Source organism: Neovison vison, chromosome X, assembly GCF_020171115.1.
Source record: "Neovison vison isolate M4711 chromosome X, ASM_NN_V1, whole genome shotgun sequence".
NCBI classification, from domain to species: domain Eukaryota; kingdom Metazoa; phylum Chordata; class Mammalia; order Carnivora; family Mustelidae; genus Neogale; species Neogale vison.
The window spans coordinates 123,071,027-123,092,064 of NC_058105.1; the positions used below are offsets into that span (position 1 = coordinate 123,071,027).

The 21,038-nt window shown below is 44.4% G+C and overlaps 2 protein-coding genes across 5 annotated transcripts in view; one reads left to right on the forward strand and one right to left on the reverse strand.

Moving 5' to 3' along the window:
• FRMPD4 (FERM and PDZ domain containing 4) overlaps positions 1-21,038 on the reverse strand; it is a 556,687-nt gene that overhangs the window by 460,320 nt on the left and 75,329 nt on the right. The window lies entirely within an intron of this gene.
• Positions 854-1,699, forward strand: LOC122896374 (E3 ubiquitin-protein ligase SIAH1A-like). The gene has a single exon (XM_044234512.1). The coding sequence runs from the start codon at positions 854-856 to the stop codon at positions 1,697-1,699; it is 846 nt and encodes a 281-aa protein (XP_044090447.1).

The window sequence follows — 21,038 nt, forward strand, 5'->3', positions numbered from 1 at the left end:
GAAGCATTATCCTTACCACCGGGTAGGAAGGTTATATAGAATTTAGGATCACAAACACATTCAGGCCCCGCCCCCTTCGGGCTGCTGGCGCTTAGAGACCTACCTTTTCAAGGCTGCTGCTGTAGGGTGTGGTATTTATCCCGGGAGCCCGCGAGGCGGGCTCCAGAACGCTCAAGGAGCGCGCTCTCGAGCGTCGGGGGCGGCCATTGCGGTGCGCACTCCCGAGAGTCTGAAGTGACCCTTGAACGGCGCGTTCTCGAGCTTCCAAGGCGACCGTTGAACGGCGCGTTCTCGAGCTTCCAAGGCGACCGTTGAACGGCGCGTTCTCGAGCTTCCAAGGCGACCGTTGAACGGCGCGTTCTCGAGCTTCCAAGGCGACCGTTGAACGGCGCGTTCTCGAGCTTCCAAGGCGACCGTTGAACGGCGCGTTCTCGAGCTTCCAAGGCGACCGTTGAACGGCGCGTTCTCGAGCTTCCAAGGCGACCGTTGAACGGCGCGTTCTCGGGCTTCCAAGGCGACCGTTGAACGGCGCGTTCTCGAGCTTCCAAGGCGACCGTTGAACGGCGCGTTCTCGAGCTTTTAAGGCGACCGTTGAAAGGCGCGCTCTCGAGCGTCCGCGGTGACCGTTAAAAGGCGCGCCCTCGAGAGTCCCAGGCGACCGTTAAAAGGCGCGCCCTCGAGCGTCCCAGGCGACCTTCGACAGGCACGCTTTCGAGCGGCGGCGGCCCGGCGAGTCCCGTCGGTGTCGGCGCTCGTGCCAGGGCCGGGGCCGGCACGGGGAAGAGGCGGCGGCGACGGCGGGGCGCGTGTGAGCCTCGAGCCGGGGTGTGCGGCGCAGCGTCCGCCTCCAGAAATGAAGCGCCAGTGCCCGGCGGCCTTACCTCCCGGAGCGGCGACGTGTAACCCGCCCCAGAGGTTGCCCTCCCTGGCCGGCACGACCGTGCCCAACAGCGACTTGGCGAGCCTTTTCGAGTGTCCGGTGTGCTTCGACTATGTGCTGCCCCCCATTCTTCAGTGTCACAGCGGCCACCTCGTGTGCAGCACCTGCCGCCCGAAGCTCAGCTGCTGCCCGACGTGCCGCGGGCCGCTGGCGTCCATTCGCAACCTGGCCATGGAGAAGGTGGCCAACTCCGTGCTGTTCCCGTGCAAGTACGCGGCCACCGGCTGCGAGCTCGCCTTGCGCCACACCGAGAAGGCCGAGCACGAAGAGATGTGCGAGTTCCGCCCGTACGTGTGCCCGTGCCCCGGTGCGCTCTGCAAATGGCAAGGCTCGCTGGAGGCCGTGATGCCGCACCTGATGCACCAGCACGAGTCCATCACCACGCTGCAGGGCGAAGACATCGTGTTCCTGGCGACCGACATTAACCTCCCCGGCGCCGTGGACTGGGTGATGACGCAGTCCTGCTTCGGCGTCCACTTCATGCTCGTCCTGGAGAAACAGGAGAAGTACAACGGGCACCAGTTCTTCGCCATCGTCCAGCTGATAGGAACGCACAAGCAGGCCGAGAACTTCGCCTACCGTCTGGAGCTGAACGGCCACCGGCGCCGGCTGACCTGGGAGGCGACCCCGCGCTCCATTCACGAGGGAATCGCCACCGCCATCAGGAACAGTGACTGCCTCGTCTTCGACACCCGCATGGCGCAGCTCTTTGCAGAAAACGGCAACCTGGGCATCAACGTAACGATCTCCATGTGTTAAAACGGAAGGGCCGCGGCTTTCCCGCCGCGGCCGAAAACCCTCGTGCTCAAGTTCACGGAGAACAAGGCACCCACGTTAGCCCGTCAGCCTGAACTTTTGAGAGGTCTAGACACACGAGGTAAATAAAAGGAAAGGCTGTTAAATACAGGAAACAGCTGCATGTAGTTACACGAATATAGTTAAAAATAAGTCAACAGTAAATTATATAAAGTATATAATTAAATATTATATATTGCACACACACACACCCAGCATGGGCATCTCTTGTATTAAGAAAGGGAGCATTGTTTAAAAAAAATTATGAATTTGTGTTGCAGATTGAGTGTACTGTTCAAAAATACATACATACTGGGTTTTTGTTCTGTGTGTGTGCCCCAGAGCTAGTGTGTATGGGGAGTGGGGGGAGGGTATTTTTTTCCTTTAACTAATAAGCCATGTTGAGTGCTCTCGAACCACTTTTTTTTTTTTTCCCTTTGTGGGTCAACATACAGTGCTGCTATGTGTGTATATTTTGTGGTTGTATGTATTTGCTAATTCTTATTAATTCCAGTTTTTCATTAAATTTGACTTTCTTTTCTGTAATTCAGGTTTTTCCTCGCCTTTTTTGGGTGCCTTTTTAAAGTTAGTGCCTTTCTGATATGCATAGTTGTTTATGATAAACCTTATACATAGGTATTCGATACATATTTCCTTTTCCCCCATTAATCAGTTCATTACAAATATTTTAGGCAGCAGCTTTTTTTCTTCCCACGGGTCCTGTCCCCGTGGTTTTTTTTTGTTTTTTTTGGTTTTTTTTCCTGTCCCCGTGTTTTAATAAAACCACCATTTTGCACCAGAAATAAAAGAAAAAAACAACAAAAAAAGAAAAAAATGAATAAATGAAAAAAAAGAACAAATACAAAAAAAAAAGAAAAAAGAAATATTTTACATTCAACTCTTTTGAGAAAGGAAAATTCCAGAAAGGAAATGTAACAGCAGAATTATCAGAAACTATTTAAAGCAGCTATAAGATGGTCTCTATTTGTCTGTTTGTCTCTTTTTCTCCAGTTGACTCATACCTTTGAATTTATTATTTAGAAGGTTAAGTAATACTTATTTTTTTTTAAATACCAGAAAAAATGTGTTCCCCCCCCCAAAATATCTTGGACAAATCACATGTTTAAAATTTGTTCTTGGGGTGCCTGGGTGGCTCAGTAGGTTAAGCATTCAGCTCCAGTTGTGATCCCAGCATCCTGGGATTGAGTCCTGCATCGAGATCCAGTCCTGCGTCGGGATCCAGTCCTGCGTCGGGATCCAGCCCTGCATCGGGATCCAGTCCTCCATCGTGATCCAGCCGTGTATCGGGCTCCTTGCCCAGCGGGGAGCCTGCTTCTCCCTCTGCCTGCTGCTCCCCCCAACCAAAATAAATAAAATCTTTTAAAAAATAAAATAAAATTTGTTCTTGTATTTATTGGTTTTGCAGAAGAAGGCATCATCTTACACAGTATTTATAATCAAAAGCAAATCATGTTTTAAAAAGGCAGTTTGAAAAAAAGGTTTTATTCTTTTATAATTCTCGTTAAAAGACTACCTGGCAAATTAAAAAAACACACACACATTCAGAAAGTAAAAGTGGGCCACTGAAAGTAAAAGAAATAGGAGAAACTGGGAAACAATGGAGCATTTTGGTGAGGTTCCTGGTAGTGGCTCGGGTCCAGTTGAATATTATTTCTGAGTTTACATGGATTCCCTGCAACATGTGAAATTGCATTTTTTCCTAAAAGAAACCTAGACTTAACTTCACACAGTATTTGAATGGCTGGTGCCCTCACTTATACTTCCTACTATACCATTAACTCCATTAAGGCAAGAAATCTTTTATTCTGGTGTCCCAGGGCCCAGCTCATCCCCATTTCTATGGTGGGTGAGCATAAATATTTACTCCCTCTTGTGGTTGATTGAGTTGATATATCTGGATTTAATTCAAAGGCTACACAGCTCAACATAGTCTAGTTCACAGATCATTCCAACATTGTTCCCTCCCTGCCCCAATCCCACTGAACAGTGGTGTTTGCCAACCTAATCTCCCTATGTTCCCATGGGTGCCAAATAAAGTATCAGTAAAGAGAGAGAAGCAGGAAAAAAAAAAAAAAAGCAGATCTACTCCCATGTGACCTTCTTCAATGGGTTTTCCTCTCGTTAATCTCTCTGCTTGGGACAACTCTGGTTTATGTCTGTTGTCCCAGGGTAATTATTAAGGGCCCCCCTTTGACTCTCAGAAGTGCCCTGGACTGGAGGGTCACGCCACTCCGGGCACTCAAGAACTCATGGTAAGTAGGAAGGTACTATAGAAATAACCAATAGAGCACACAAATGTTTGTCCTCAGAATGGCCATGACAAAGACATTCACGCCGGTTAATGTGCTCTACTCAAGAACTAGAAACCAGAATTAACAGACTCATAAGGTGGGCAGTGCTGGGGTTTTTAATCTCATCTGTTGACTCTTGATGCTGGTGAAAAGCCTCGCTGCACAGAAGAATCACTTGGGTTCCAGGAGCTTTCAGAGCACACAGAATGACATTCCTCGCCCTACACGAGGAGGTTCTTACCTAGCAAATCTGGGTAGGGCTAAGGAATCTATATTTTTTTAAAGCTCACCCGAATGAGTCTTCCGGATACTGAGGCTCATAAATATTAAGTAAGTTTCTACGGCGGCCTCGAGATTGAAACAGAAACCTCCCTATCTCCCTGACTTGAATGCATGATAAAATAGAAAAGGGAAATATGTTACCAGGGGAAAAAACTTATCCACATCACAATTTTAGCTACTGTGACATTAATCACAATATCCCATGTGATTATGTGATAGCTCTTGCCGGAATACCTCCTACCAATTCCACCAGCTTGGTCTTATCTCACTTCCTGTTTAAGAGATAACTTCAAAAGGAGCAGCTGTCAAGCATAAAATTTGAGAGATGATTTATGCAAACAAGAGATAAAAAACTAATTTATCTTCCACTACACATAATGAAAAACACCCCATAAATCCACCAATTGATCCAGCTTTCTAAACACGAAAACCAAGGCTACTCTCCAAGTCTTAACTACATCCTTAATATTTTACCTGGCAACAAAGACAACATATGAAAAACCCCACAGATCCAAGAAAAAAGGCGGTCTTATCCAATGGTGACCAACCTTGTGTCCCACACAGGCAAGGAAGTCACAAATGACTGTCAAACAAGTTTTAATATTCCATAAACTTGTTGTAAAAATAGGAGTGTACCCCAATAAGGCCGCTCAAGCTCTATGAAAGGCCAAGCATGTTTTCTTTCACCAGAAGCCTATCAACTCAATGTGTTAACGGTGGCTTCTTCAAAGCTCAGATGAACTTCTCGTGTCACTATCAGAAATTCTACATCATGTCTGATGGACCAGAGCTGCTCACTAGCAAGGATTACAATGCAGTGCAAGGACAGGAAGAGTTTAAGTTTGCAAATGACCTTAGTTAGATACAAGCAACAAGTGTTAACAACAGGCATTGCTGAAAAGCTCAAAAATAACCTGAATGTTTCCTTTATTATTTATCACTACCTCAACTGTGACAGCGCTATCATGTTACTATAAAGCAGTCTCTGGGATGTGCTCTCCCAAACATTGGTGCCATGAGATTTTAGGTTAGTTTTTGTTTGTTTGTTTGTTTAATTTTATTTATTTATTTGACACAGAGAGAGCACAAGCAGGCGGAGTAGCAGGCAGAGGGAGAGGGAGAAGCAGGCTCCCTGCTGAGTAAGGAGCCTGACATGGGGCTTGATCCCAGGACCCCGGGATCATGACCTGAGCTGCAGGCAGTTGCTTAACCAACTGAGCCACCCAGGCACCCCGGTGCCATGAGATTTTTGTGCATGTTATGCAAAAAGAGGATTCTGTGATCAGGTGAATTTAGCAAAAGTTGCTTTAAACGAAGTTCAAGAGCATCCTTAAAGGCAGGATAACCAAGAGTCTTTAATATGTTTTTGTGAAGTATAAATCCCCAAGAGGTAAGGGTACAATATTCAGCATTTTCATAATGTATTTGGCCAAAGGTTTTCTTCTGTAGTGTAACCAGAGGAATATCCTGGGGTACCCCAAAATATATTTGGGGAGCACTGAAACAGACAATTGATAGTTACACATCATTGATAAAATCTGGACCAGAAACAAATCAGAAAACCAGTGGACCCGGGTAAATCAATCTGACTGTGTCACTTCCTCATTACTGTTCATTTTTTTCTTATCAAATTAACATTTCTACACATGAATCGACACACCATAGTAATTAATCTTTTAAATCGGAAGTAGTAGAAGCCCTTCTCCATCTAACCTGTGTTCTGCTGAATCTCACTTCCCCTAACTGTTGGGGAGCCTACAGCTCCTTATAAAGCTGCTTCCCTTGCTTCTAGACCCCTCAACAAGCGTCGAAAGGCTCTTGAGTAATTCCTGTTTGTCCTTAGGAAACAGTGAACAAAACCAAAAGACAACTGACAGAATGGGAGAAGATATTTGCAAACGACATATCAGATAAAGGACTAGTGTCCAAAATCTATAAAGAACTTAACAAACTCAACACCCAAAGAACAAATAATCCAATCTAGAAATGGGCAGAGGACATGAACAGACGTTTCTGCAAAGAAGACATCCAGATGGCCAACAGACACATGAAAAAGTGCTCCATATCACTCGGCATCAGGGAAATACAAATCAAAACCACGATGAGATATCACCTCACACCAGTCAGAATGGCTAAAATCAACAAGTCAGGAAATGACAGATGCTGGCGAGGATGCGGAGAAAGGGGAACCCTCCTACACTGTTGGTGGGAATGCAAGCTGGTGCAACCACTCTGGAAAACAGCATGGAGGTTCCTCAAAGTGTTGAAAATAGAACTGCCCTATGACCCAGCAATTGCACTACTGGGAATTTACCCTAAAGATACAAACGTAGTGATCCAAAGGGGCACGTGCACCCGAATGTTTATAGCAGCAATGTCCACAATAGCCAAACTATGGAAAGAACCTAGATGTCCATCAACAGATGAATGGATCAAGAAGATGTGGTATATATACACAATGGAATACTATGCAGCCATCAAAAGAAATGAAATCCTGCCATTTGCGACAACATGGATGGAACTAGAGCATATCATGCTTAGCGAAATAAGTCAAGCGGAGAAAGACAACTATCATATGCTCTCCCTGATATGAGGAAGTGGTGATGCAACATGGGGGCTTAAGTGGGTAGGAGAAGAATCCATGAAACAAGATGGGATAGGGAGGGAGACAAACCATAAGTGACTCTTAATCTCACGAAACAAACTGTGGGTTGCTGGGGGGAGGGGGGTTGGGAGAAGGGGGGTAGGGTTATGGACATTGGGGAGGGTATGTGCTTTTGGGTAAATTGGAAGGGGAGATGAACCATGAGAGACTATGGACTCTGAAAAACAATCTGAGGGGTTTGAAGTGGCGGGGGGGGTGGGAGGTTGGGGTACCAGGTGGTGGGTATTATAGAGGGCACAGCTTGCATGGAGCACTGGGTGTGGTGAAAAAATAATGAATACTGTTTTTCTGAAAATAAATAAATTGGAAGAAAAAAAAAACGCAAAAAAAAAAAAAGAATTTCTACCACGTACTCCTCCCTTGGCTGCACATCCGTGTAGAGATCCCTCCTCAGGGCCTTCCAAGGCCATGAAGGAGCTGCTTCCCATGGGGTTCCACTGACGCCACCATCAAGTACCACCACCGCCAGAATCACCAAGGGACAAGTGCCACCAAACCCCGAAAACACAGTCCTTGAGATGCCACGTGTGCTTTGGAGTCATTAATGTACCGTAGCTATGCTCTCCCGTTCTGTCGCACTTGGTCACATAGGACATCAAGGCAACGTTCCTTTGCACCCTTCCCTATCTTCCAATAGAAACACAACTTTCAGATTTTACTATCAGAAAGCAACTTCTCATGGACTGCTCCCCTATCTACACATCCTTCCAGTGGAGGCCCTGACTGCCTTCTGTCTCGGACTAATTTTTCAAAGATGTCTGTACACAGAACAGACTTCGAAGATCTAGGGCTTCCCTCCTTCCCTCCAAGCAAAGGGCAGGAACTTGCCGCGTAGGAAGGTAGAGACTGCTCCTGCCTTCGGAGGGAAGAGTACACATGATTACTGCCCCCTCGAAGAGACTGGGACTCTCTAAGCGCAGGGCTCCTTTCCTACAATGGAAACCACCACACGCCCTGCATCCACCTGCTCCTCTTTGTGTTGCCGCATGGGCACTGGCACTCAGAACAGACACAAAAGCTGATACTCTGCCTGCTGCAAGCAGTAAGCTGGCTATGGTCTCCGACAAGGGTGTTGTGTCTTCCTTCTGTCAGCATCCACGAAGCTGCAGTGGGCTATCTTAGCTTGCAAGTAAGGAAAGAAGATTTCTGACCCCCATCAGACACAATGGGGGATGGGCGTGGGGGGTGGGTACGTGGCTGGCTCAGTAGAAGAGCATGTGACCCTTGATCTCAAGGTCTTAAGTTCGAGCCCCATGCTGGGTGTAGCAATTACTAAAAAATATAAACTTAAAAAAAAAAAAAAGCTCCCATCTTAAAAATCTCCAACCCCTCACAGATCTTGACACTTATATCTAGGAAACTTTTGTCTGGAATTAAGATCTAAAAGCAGATTTGGGGGACGCCTGGGTGGCTCAGTTGGTTGAGCATCTGACTCTTTGTTTCGGCTTGGGTCGCAGGATGGAGCCCTGTGTGGGGCTCCACGGTCAGTGCGGAGATGGGGGGGGTCTGCTTCTCTCCGTCTCCCTGTGCCCCTTCCTCAGATGATGCTCTCTCTCTCTAATATAAATAAATCTTTAAGAAAAATAAATGCAGAGGCACCTGGGTGGCTCAGTGGATTAAAGCCTCTGCCTTCAGCTCAGGTCATGATCCCAGAGTCCTGGGATCGAGCCCCGCATTGGGCTCCCTGCTCTGCGGGAAGCCTGCTTCTCCCTCTCTTTCTCTCTCTCTACCCGCCTCTTTGCCTACTTGTGATCTCTGCCTGTCAAATAAATAAATAAAATCTTAAAAAAAAAAAAAAGAAAGAAATCCAGATTTTACAACTAAACTAGAAAAAAATCCAACAGTAACATATACTTGAAACTTGGCTGAGTTCTTGTGCCAGATACTGATCTTTTCATTTAACGCTGACAACATCCCTAGGAGGCAGTCACTACGATTCCCTCCCGGGCTGGCTGATGCCATCGGAAATGCAACGGGCCCACCACCCTACGTGCCCTGGGCCCAGGGACAGCACACCACTTCGGGCCAGCCAGGTTTCTTCTTCATTTGCCATTCCTCTTGCTTGTGAGATGCTACAGGTTGCTACAACACTCACTCCGAGCAAGAGCGAGGTTCTTCCTTGTCCAAGTGTCTTCAAGTAACACTACTCCAGAGAATTCCAGCCCCTGAAAGGTTGCTAGCTCTGTATGAACGAAGCCCGGCTGTCAGAGCCCGGCTTCTCATTAGTGACAAAGCTACATCTGCGATACTTCTGGTGTTCCATTTGCAGTTAGGCAGAAGGGCAAGAAAGACTTTCCGTTCGGTCCTGAATTACATCAGGATTTTAGAGCACACAGAGCCCTTAGAGAAAGTCACTGCTGATTAAATATTAGCTTCACTGTTACGTAAAGCGCCATCGGGATAGCCATCTATCCTTCCTTAGTTTTGGTTAAACAATTTTGGGCTAATTTAAAGATGAACAGTGAAACAGTTCTGCCCTCATCTTATTTGCCATAATCGCTCCTTCTATTTCCTATTCCCTTGGGTACATTAGTGCTCACTTATACACACAACCTTGCTGTTAATAAAAAAGATTTATGTACCAAGTAAGATTTTATTCCTTCCATCAAATGTTTACTTAAGGAGGCTTTATTGCATAAAATACTATCCTTACTCAGTGCACAAACAGATTTATCTTTCTAAACCCATTTCCTTTCTTTCCATACTTCAATCTTAATCTGTTGTGGGGATTTTATTTAGCTCTAGAATTCTGACTTAGCATATTGTTTGTTTCATATATAGGATCTTCAAGAAAAGAGAAGTTATTACTGTTACTGTTAAAAACTTGCAAACTGGCACAGCGACTTCCTCAAGATGCACAGAAAAGACGGTTTAGTCAAAGACTATCTTTGGTACAGCAGGGCCCATACAGATGGGAAATGGACATTTCCTAACTGGTCCACATTTCGAAAACAAAGAGGTAATCTGTATTACAATGAATTTCAAACCTTAGGTCCTTTATGCTAGGAATACTACTCATAGATATTCATCCTAGGAAAGTAATTCCAAATAAGAACAATAAAAACCATCTCAACAGAGCACACGGAAAGGCTGAACTTGAGAATACAAAATCAGAGCCAAACTCAATCACCAAAGGCATCTGCAGTCCCCTACTTACCAACAGAGACTTTTGGATAAAGATCAGAAGGAAACGCAAGAAAGGAAATTACATTGCTGTCAGGATGGTGAAGAAACAGGATATACAGATGACCCTTACACAACACAGGTTTGAACTGCATGGGTCTACTTATATATCGATTTTTTTTTTCGTAAACATAGTACTGTAAATGTATTTTTTCTACCATGTGATTTTAATAACATTTTCTTCTCTCTAGCTTATCTTAAGATACAGTATATAATACATATCACATACAAAATAGTGTTAATTGGCTGTTTATGTTATTGGTAAGTCTTCTGGCCAACAGCAGGCTACTAAATTTTGGGGGGAGTCCACTATGGTAGACAAGGGCACCTGATGGCTCCGTCGGAGGAGCAGGGGACTCTTGATCTCAGGGTTGTGAGTTCTAGTCCATACAAAGACTCTGATGCCCATGTACATAGTTACTTTATTTGTAATAGGTGATCCCTGAAAACAATTCCACTGTCAAATACCTGGCAAACCAACAAAATGTAATACATCCCTACAACAGAATACTACTAAGCAATAAGAAGGAAAACACTTATTTGTGAAACAACATAGCTGACCACCAAGTAATTAATGAGTAAGCTTAAGGGCTGCGAAAGATTAGAAAGCCAACTACCAACTTCAAATGTCAAAGAGCTATGGTTAAGAAAGAAAGCCAAGCAGAGACATTTATCTTGTGATCTAAAGACACAACTAGTACACATCTGGACATTCTTCAGGATCCCAGAACCCATCAGGATTAATTAATATTGTCTATGGTATTCGGGACAGGTTTGACAAACTAGTTGTCCCCAGAAGTTCACGTTATTTTACCTTCTCTAAATTGCCAGCCGTCCACAACTCCACCTAACAGTATTTGAGTAATCATTAACTTAAATATGTATCTATTTGGGAATGAATGTAATTTCTAAAGAAAATTAAATAAAAGATAAAGAAAAAAGAGTTAAGTTAGAAGGTATGTAAGCTTTTGGGGCGCCTGGCTGGCTTAGTCATGTGACTGAGCGTGTGACTCACGATCCTGGGTGCAGAGATTACTTAAAATCTTTCTGAAAGAAGGAAAGCAAGCAAGCTTTTATTTAATCTGCCACACCTGTAGATAAGCATAGAAAGTATCATTATTTGGACCATGAGATTATATTCTAGATTATGAACAACTATAATAGAGAAAATATTACACTAACCACACCAATTCCCTTCCTGGAAACAAAGGACACATTTCCCAGTACCCTTTACAGTTAGGCTGAGGTCCACATGTCATCCTTCTAACCAATGGAATGTGGTAGAAAGATATTTAAGCTACTTCTAAACCTGGAGCGCCTGGGTGACTCAGTCGGTTGGGCCCCTGCCCTCAGCCGGGGTTATGACCCTGGATTCCTGGTATCAAGCCCCACTGCCAACTCCCTCCCGGCTCAGTGTGAGCCTGCTTCTCCCTATCCTTCTGCTGCTCCTCCTGCTTGTGCACTCTCATGCTCTCTCTTTCCCTGTCAAATAAATAAATGGAATCTTAAAAAAAAAAAAAAAAGAAACAAAACAAAACAAAAACAAAAACAAAACGCCCTGGGGTGGGTATTAAGGAGGGCAGCATTGCATGGAGCACTGGGTGTGATGCCTAAACAATGAATCTTGGAACGCTGAAAGAATAAAATAAAGTTAAACACACACACACACACACACACACACACACACACAAATGCTAGTTCCAAACCTGAACTCAGAAAAACCCTATATGTTAGGGTGCCTGGCTAGCTCAGTCAGTGGAGACTCTTGATCTTGGGGTTGTGGGTTGAGCCCCACAATGGGTATAGAGGTTACTTAAAAAAACAAAACAAAATCTTAAAAAACATATATCCCATGTGCCAGCTACACTTGCTGGGGATGGGGTGGATAAACGGCTGGAAAAGGAAACAAAATGTGTGCTTTAAGCTCTGTTACTGGATGGGCTGGTTAAAAAGTTGTGCTCAGTTGTAACAACCCATTCAGCAGCACTCTCTGTGTCTGTTACAGTTCGGTAACAAATTCACAGAACAGGATTTTACATCCCTCTTCCTCTTCCATGGCCACTTGGGGCACCACCTGTTTTTGATGACCAAGTCACAGGACAGCCGCAGTCTCAGTAGAATGCCAGTAATGGGGTTGGTCCCTTCCTGCAGCACAGGACTAATGTCATCTACCTGGGTGGCAGTTCACCTCCACAGAGGGCACAGTACCTCTGTGAATACTAGAATACTAGTTCTGGTGGTCTTCAAGATGCAACCACAGAGCTTTATGATAGTGGGTTTCAAACAATGGTGCATGGACCGTTGCATCGGAAGCATCCGGGATGTTTGATTAAAATCCAGATATTCCACAGCAGAATTACGAAGAAGGATCAATGGGAAACTGATTTTTTTTATACTGAGCTCCCCCAGGTGATTATTATGCATACAAAAACTTGAGAACTATTATTATAGTGTGATGACAAAAGTCACAATAGCTGACAAATACTAAACTATTGTTTTAATACCCTTAAGTAAGGGTATTAAAAATACAAAGGCTTACCCTTTTGTCTCAGTGGATTAAGGCACGGGAGTCAGCTCCTCCTCGTTATAGAATCCTAGATAAAAGCCCTTGACTGAGCACAAAAGAGCTAGATGCTGAGTGCAGCCCTACTCGAATCCTCCGCCTGAGCCAGGTGAACTCATCCACATTGTGGCCGCCGCTGCAGGTTCTCCATCTGCAAAATTTGAAGAGCTCCCCTAGGATCTATGGTTTCAAAACATTTTACTAAAAACTACTCCTATAGCAAATCTTGTGTGCAAGGCAGTACATGGAAAATAGAAGCAACAGCTTGTTTCGGTTGGAAGGAGAAGGAGCAACCCTGAACCACCCCCGAGCCTCCAAATGCAAGGACCCCTGTGGGTGCCCCAGAGAAGCTACATACAGAACCACAGACCGAGGAGCAGAGTTCAAAATCTCCCGTCTAGGGGGCACCTGTGTGGCTTAGTCAGTTAAGCATCCGACTTTGGATCAGGTCATGATCTCCGGTCCTAGGAGCGGACCCTAGAGCGGGCTCTTGACTCAGTGGGGAGTCTGCTTGTCCCCCTGCCCCCTCCACCTACCCTCCGCTAGTGTTCATGTGTGTGTGTCTCTCTCAAAAAAATAAAATCTTAGAAGAAAATCTTTGGTCTAGCTCATATCTTAGCCTCCTTTTATCTGGAAATTCTGACAGTCATGATTATGACCCTAAAAACTCTTTAATTAAAGTCACCTCTACCGTTCTCCTATGTTTAGAGCGAACTTATTTCCTCTACTCCCAGGTGGAGGAGAGGGCGGGTTAAGCTAGGAAGGGAGAAAAACCGATTCCAGAGATCTACAAACCCTGATGATGAATTCTATGAACTCCCCTAACTAAATACTCAGACAACTTTGTATTCTTTGACTAGGAAGATTTCTGTCCTTCTTTGAGTACAGTCCACAGATGCTAGCCTCTCCTTCCCAGCACGTCTGGCCCGTGTGGCCCTTCCTATGATCAGCCGGTGCTATCCATACGCGACCGAATATTCTGTCCTTAACGGCAAGGACTCGCGCTACCGCAGCCATTCTGATAAGTAAGTGGTAATCGCTCCACAAATTTCTTCGAACCAAATATCATTGTACATTTACAGGATGTTACTAATAATTGCTTTTTCTAAAGAGTTCATCCCCTAGATTCCTAGCTTCTTGTCTTGATCTCTTATTTTGGTCTCATTAATTCTTTTGAAATTTTTTTTAAAAATTAAGGATGTGAATGAACACTTAAGACTACATTCCTTTTTTAGAGAGCTTATTTCTCAGGTCCAATCAGACAAAGACCAAAATGAAGAGGTATCTTGATTTCTCTGGTACCTTTATACAGTCTAAATACATAATTCAGTGTCAGGTTAAATATAACCTAGCTAAAATTTGCTGTGTGGGGCGCCTGGGTGGCTCAGTGGGTTAAGCCTCTGCCTTCAGCTCAGGTCATGATCTCAGGGTCCTGGGATCGAGCCCTACATTGGGCTCTCTGCTCGGCAGGGAGCCTGCTTCCTCCTCTCTCTTTCTCTCTGCCTGCCTCTCTGCCTACTTGTGATCTCTCTGTGTCAAATAAATAAATAAAATCTTTTTTTAAAAATTGCTGTGTGATCGATTCACTGTATTAGCTGACAACTAAATGGAAAAATAAATGTACAGTATTAGTTCAAATGGCAACATTATGTTTTGGGTCAGCAAATGTTTTCTGTAAATGTGCGGAGAGGAAATACTTTGCTCTGCAGACCATACCATCTCCCTCACGAGTGCTCAGTCCTGTCACTGTAGTGTGAAAGCAGCAGAACACAACATGCCAGTGAATGGGCTGGACTGATTTCCACTAAAACTTTACTTACAAAAAAGGTGGAGGGCTAGATGCTGCCAATAGGCTAGTCTGCTGAGCCCCGGGACTTAGGTGGAAAATTCTATAAGGGGTGGAAAATCATAACCATGGTATTATTTCCTGAGATGAACTGTAATGACTACCCAGTCTGCAACTGAAAGTCTCATTCAAGCTTATTACCCCAAGAACATATGTGGTAGAACATTGAAATGTCATTTCCTGTTATTCTACCTTTATTTAAAAAAAAAAATCATTTAAACATCAAAGGAAAGTTTTGGGTTTTTCTACTACCTATTGAAGGCTTTGCTAGAAGACCAACAAGAAGGGTTCTGGATGTACTTTCTAACTTCCTTTTTACCTTTCCCTTTCTTTTGGTAAATCTCAAAGGAATCCTGCAGAGCCTATCTCCTCAAAGACCATGAAAAATTACACCTGGCAAAGAGGTTAGTTCAAACATAAGGAAGTCAGTAGCAGAACCAAGGGACGACATAGAGACATCAAGCCCACTACCCACAATCTCTTTTTAATAGTGTCCATTGACTATCCTTAGTTGTGTGTGAGATACACATTCATTTTCAAGACAAATGTCCTGGTCCCCTACCAAAATACACATTTCACATCATCTGAGTGGTCAGGTGCACCCATTTTACATAGAATTTCTGCAGACCCCAGAAAGGTATAATGAATATTTTAAACTTAGGGCAGAGCAGAGACCTTGCTTAGGCATAGGGAAGAAATGCAGTCACTTCCAGACTTTATGATTTGATTCTGACTCAAGAGAAACAAACACACTGATCATTAACACACATAAAAAGAACAGAGCTAGAGGCTGAGAGTAATCCCTCAGGGTTTAGATTAAGATTTTAGTATTATTTGGGTTCTGGGACCTGATTTCAATGGGGGGGGTGGGTTCCCCACATCAGCAATCAATCCTTGGACACCACCTGGGTCTCCTACAATTCAACTCAATTATGACACTACACAGAAAAGCATCAGCTCCTACAGGTTAAAAGGTCAACGTTATAAAAACTACCGCCGCCCACCCCCCACCGGATTTCTGAGGCCAAGTGCAAGTCCAAGTTATCACCTGGCTTCTGATAACCAACCACAAATCAGATTCCCACAACCCTCTCTTTGGGTTCTATTAACTTGCTAGATTGGCTCCCAGAACTCGGAAACCAGAGATCCATTTGACTTACTAGATCACTGGGTAGAACTCAGAAACAGCCAAAGGGAAGAGCTGCATAGGACAGGGGAGAGCTAGGGAAAGGGCGTGTAGCCTCCACGGCTCTCCAGGCCCGCCACTTGGCCACATCTCCAAGGGCTCTCCATCCCGGAAGCTCTCAGAGTGCTGTCCTTCTGGGTTTTATGGAGGCTTCATTACATAGACGGGATTGATTCAACCATTGACCGTTGGTGATTGGTTCAGCCTCTAGCAAACCCCTCCTTTCCCCGCCCGGAAATCAAGGGGTGGGACTGATAATTCCAACCCTTTATTCAAGGTTGGTTCCCCCAGGAACCAGCCCCTCTCCTTAGGTGTTTTCCAAAACTCACCTCATTAACATAAACCCCATTGTGGTGGAAAGGGACTTATTATGAATAACAAGATACTCATTACACCTTTCAGGCTCTGAAGGGATTTCAGAAACTGAGGACAGGAGAGCCGACATTATAACAAAAGATGTTCTAATCGCTCAGGAAATGCCTGAGCTCCCAAGGGTTTTGGGAGCTGTGAGCCAGGAACCACGGATGAAGACCAAATATATATAAGAAATAAATATTGGTCATACGCATGACCAAAATAGGTTTTTATAAATCACAACACCGCAGGTGTTTTCCACTGACAGGGGATAGGGAAACAATGAACATGACTTGGGGCTACAAGATGAGTGAAGGTTTTAGAGGAGGTAGCGCATGCAGATTTGTTAGCCTAGGACCCTAAATGAGGTCACTGATGAGGGCCACAGAGATACTGCGATGTCTAGAGTTAAAGACAGGTGGGCGGGTGGGGGGTGGGGGTACTTTCATATTTCCAGACCCAGTCACAGCCCCATGCACTTCTTACAACTGGACATCAACACTCTCCCACTGAGAGGCGACACTTGTATTTTGTCCATTTGACCGGGAGTGGCTCCTTGTGACGGCTTTGACCCACGGAACACAGGGCAGTGGCACTGTGCGACTTCCCAGACTTGTCAGAAAAGGTGGGACAGCTTCCATCTCTCTCTCTACATCTCTCTCTCTCTCTCTGTCTCTCTCTCTCGATGCGCACACTGGGAAGCTCAAGCTACTCGGGCAGAGGTCTGGAGGACTGACACAGCCAAGCAGGAGAGGACGTGGTGGGAGAGCACGCAGGGCAGGGCAGGGCTCAAGGCCAGTGGGGCCCCTGCTGAGCCGGTCCCCACGTGTGGGGTCTGGAAAGAACTGCGGTGCCCTGTCGGGATTCCTGACGCACGGAATCCGCGAGCCTGGTAGGTGGTCATTTTTATACCGCTGGGATCTGGAGTAATTATTACACAGTAACTGGAATAGTTGGATCTAGAAACTGTATTTTAGACCAGGGGTCAGCAAACTTCTTCTTTAAAGAACAAAAGGGTAGAAATGGACAAGGCTGTGCAGGCGCCGTGGTGTGCGTCACAGCCATCAACTCTGCCGCCTCGCTGGGAAGGCCCCCGGGCAGTATGTAAAGGGCGAGGCGGGACTGGGTTCCAATAAAACTTTATTTACAAAAGCAGGCCTGGTGTGTGATGTGGGAAACAAAGGTACAAGAAAAAGTATTAAATGTCCTTACTACCTACAGCCCACTGACAAGTCCTTGAAACAGGCAGAGTGACCTTCCTCTGAGGACTCAGCTGCCTCCATGTTACTACTTTGCTAAGGACAAAAGGCAACCTTAGTCCAACTCCCAGGATCCTGTAAGTCTACTTGAACATATAAAAATTGCTTTGGGGGAAAAAATTGCTTTGGAGAGACGCCTGGGTGGCTCAGTTGGTTAAGTGTCTACCTCTAGTTTAGGTCATGATCTCGGGGTCCTAGTATCCAGCCAAGGTCTCCGCTCCCCCCTCTCCAGCAGGCTCCATGCTCAGCGGGGAGCCTGCTTCTCCCTCTCAGTCTGCCCCTCCCCCTCCTCATGCTCTCTCCCTGACAAATAAGTAAAATCTTTTTTTTTTAAGATTTTATTTATTTATTTGACAGAGAAAGAGAGAGACAGCAAGAGAGAGAACACAAGCAGGGAGAGTGGGAGAGGGAGAAGAAGGTTTCGTGTCAAACAGGGAACTTGATGTAGGGCTCCATCCCAGGACCCTGGAATTGTGACCTGAGCTGAAGGCAGGTACTCAACAACTGAGCCACCCAGGCATCCCAAAAGAGTAAAACCTTAAAAAAAAAAAAAAAGAAAGAGAAAAAAAAAATTAAAAATAAAATAAAAATTCCTTTGAAATATTTAAAATAAAACAATAAAAAATTAAAACAAAATAAAATAAAAACAAAAATTCCTTTGGAGATTTCCTTTATTTCTATCCTCCAAGCATATGGTCCACCGACATACATCTGAAGGTTCATGACCCAGGTTTTATTAGACAGTAATAAATGACCCTTTCCCAACACCAGCCAGCCCCCTCAAGGTCCTGGACACCTTGCTCCCAAAATTCCTTAGAGACTTACACGCTCTCCCTAACCCCTCCCAACTTGAAAGTATATAATGGGCCACTCTTCGTGACCCCGATGCAGCTCTTTCTGCCCACGGTTCCTGTTCCTGTGCTTTAAGAAAACCACCTTTTTGCACCAAAGTTGTCTCAATAATTCACTCTTGGCTGTCCACTTCGAACACTAATGTCTCTCCTCCATCGGTGGAGAGCAGACGAGGACAGATCTGGTCGACAGTACACAGCTTGCTGACCCCTATTCTAGGCAAAGGAAGAAACCTGACATTAGGCCCAGAGGCAGAAATGTGGCTGTTTGTTCTAGAAATTACAGAAACTACCCTGGAGGCAAAATAAGGTACTTAGAGATCACGACAGCTTGGTACTTCAGGACATGGCCTCTGGATCCAGATTACCTCTTGCCAAGCCACTTACCCTCAGTTTTGTCACCTCATCTTAAAATGGGAACGATGATACCATCTACATCTTGGGTTGCTATATATGACCTTGGATGACATGTATGGGCCTTACAGCAGTGCCTGGCCCATAACAAGCACTACTTAAACTCCTGCTGCTATTTCTATTGTAGTTACCTAGGGAAGAAGCTACAGAAAGAGAGAGGAGGACACAAACATGAGAAATATGGCAGAAGAGGGGCGACTGGGTGGCTCAGACTAAGGAAAAATAATATTTCACCTGCAAATGTTAACTTACGTGTAATTACAAATTAAATATTCCTAAAATTTTTTATATTTGATAATTACTATATATAAAGGAATGATACAAATATATATACCAAAATTATAGGTTACATATTTATCTATGTGTCGGTTTTTTACTTAAACATGATCTCTTGAGCATCTTCTCATAAAATTAAGGTGAGTTTTATAAAAAGGTTTTTTTTTTTAAGATTTTATTTATTTATTTGAGAGAGAGAGAGAGAGCACAAGTGAGGGGAGAGACAGAGGGAGAGGGAGAAGCAGACTCCCCGCCGAGCAGGAAGCTGACCCTGGTGGAGCTTGATGACCTGAGCAGAAGGCAGCTGCTTAACCGACTGAGCCACCCGAGTGTCCCTATAAAAGGATTTTTAAAGGGTGCTTACTAATCCATCTACTCGTGACTGTAGGAGACATACATTGCCATAAGCAGCCCAATAGCATTCATATGAAGATGTGGCCATTCCTTCCTAAGGGATCTCTACTATGACATGATGTTCTACTGAAAAGGTGACAAAAGATTCTGTGACATCGGTGTTCTAGAGCCCTATTTGTCCAGAATCATTCTTTGCCATGAGGTTTCTTTTAACTCTTTCCCACAAACAAGCAATACATTTTATATTCTGCCTTTAGCTGTGAGTCATTGGTCATTAGTAAGTTGATCTACAACAGGGTATAAATCATGGCAGATAAAAAAAATATATATGTATAAATTGAGTTTCAGTAAAAACTAAATTCCAACTTATCCCTAGTCTGCAATGTGGGATCCTGTCGAGCTAAGTGACACCAGACTTTAAATGGAAAATAATAGGGGCGTCTGGGTAGCTCAGTTGGCTGAGCATCTGCCTTTGGCTCAGGTCATGATCTCAGGGTTCTGGGACTGAGCCCCGCATTGGGTTCCCTGTTCAGGCGGAGCCTGCTTCCCCCTCTCTCTCTGCTTGTGTTGTCTCTCTCTCTCTCTCTCTCTCTCTCTAATAAATAAAATCTTAAAAAAAAGGGGGGGGAATATCATGTATCTAATGGCAAGAGAATATCTTACTGCATAAAGCTTGCACTCCTTAAATTTATCTGGTATTTCTAAAGGTCAATAATCAGGAACAAGCTACTTCAAAAATGCCAATTGCTAAGAAAAAATACATATACAAAGAAAAACTTCAACCATTCATACTGCTAGAAAGCTTTTATTTTTAATTAACTTCAAACTTAATGAAGAGCTTAATAAATGATTATCATTAAGTTAATATAACATGACAACCAGGAAAAATATTTGAAATGTGTTATAATAGTCCCTTAAATTTTAATATTCCAAAATCAAATAGCTACAGATTCTCAATAAACATTACTAACTCCATTTTAAGTACCGATGTGATTTGGCTTATTTTTTTTTTAAGTAGGCTCTATCCCCAACATGGGGCTCAAATTCAGACCCTGAGATCAGGAGTCACACACTCTACCAACTGAGCCGGTCAGGTGTTCCCCTAACTCCACTTTCGACTAGATTTTAAAAACATGTGTCCCAAAGGCAAGTCAAATAAATGTATCAAGAGATATGCACTCTTCAATATATGCCTACCTTAGTAAGACAAAAGTTTTTGTGTTTTTTTTTTTATAAACATACAATGTATTATTAGCCCCAGGGGTACAGGTCTGTGAATCGCCAGGTTTACATACTTCACAGCACTCACCACAGCACATACCTTCCCCAATGTCCATAACCCCACCACCCTTTCCCTACCCCCTCCCCCCGGCCACCCTCAGTTTGTTTTGTGACATTAAGAGTCTCTTATGGTTAAAGACAAAGGTTTTAAAGCCACTGCATGAAACAAGTCACTGAGGACCAACACTTATGCCATTTTCAGTTTCATAAACAATATGAGAAGTCCCCTGGGCAGAATTTGGTAAAGCCATCCTTTTTACCCTTTCTCATTTTCCACAAAGGAAGGAAAGCATCCTGAGATTGCAAGTAAAAAGGAACACATAAGGGGCGCCTGGGTGGCTCAGTGGGTTAAGCCACTGCCTTCAGCTCAGGTCATGATCTCAGGATCCTGGGATCGAGCCCCACATCAAGCTCTCTGCACAGCAGGGTGCCTGCTTCCCCATCTCTCTCTCTCTGCCTGCCTCTCTGCCTACTTGT

Excerpts from the sequence above, each read along its gene's own strand:
- LOC122896374 (XM_044234512.1), top strand. The coding sequence starts at position 854 with ATGAAGCGCCAGTGCCCGGCGGCCTTACCTCCCGGAGCGGCGACGTGT.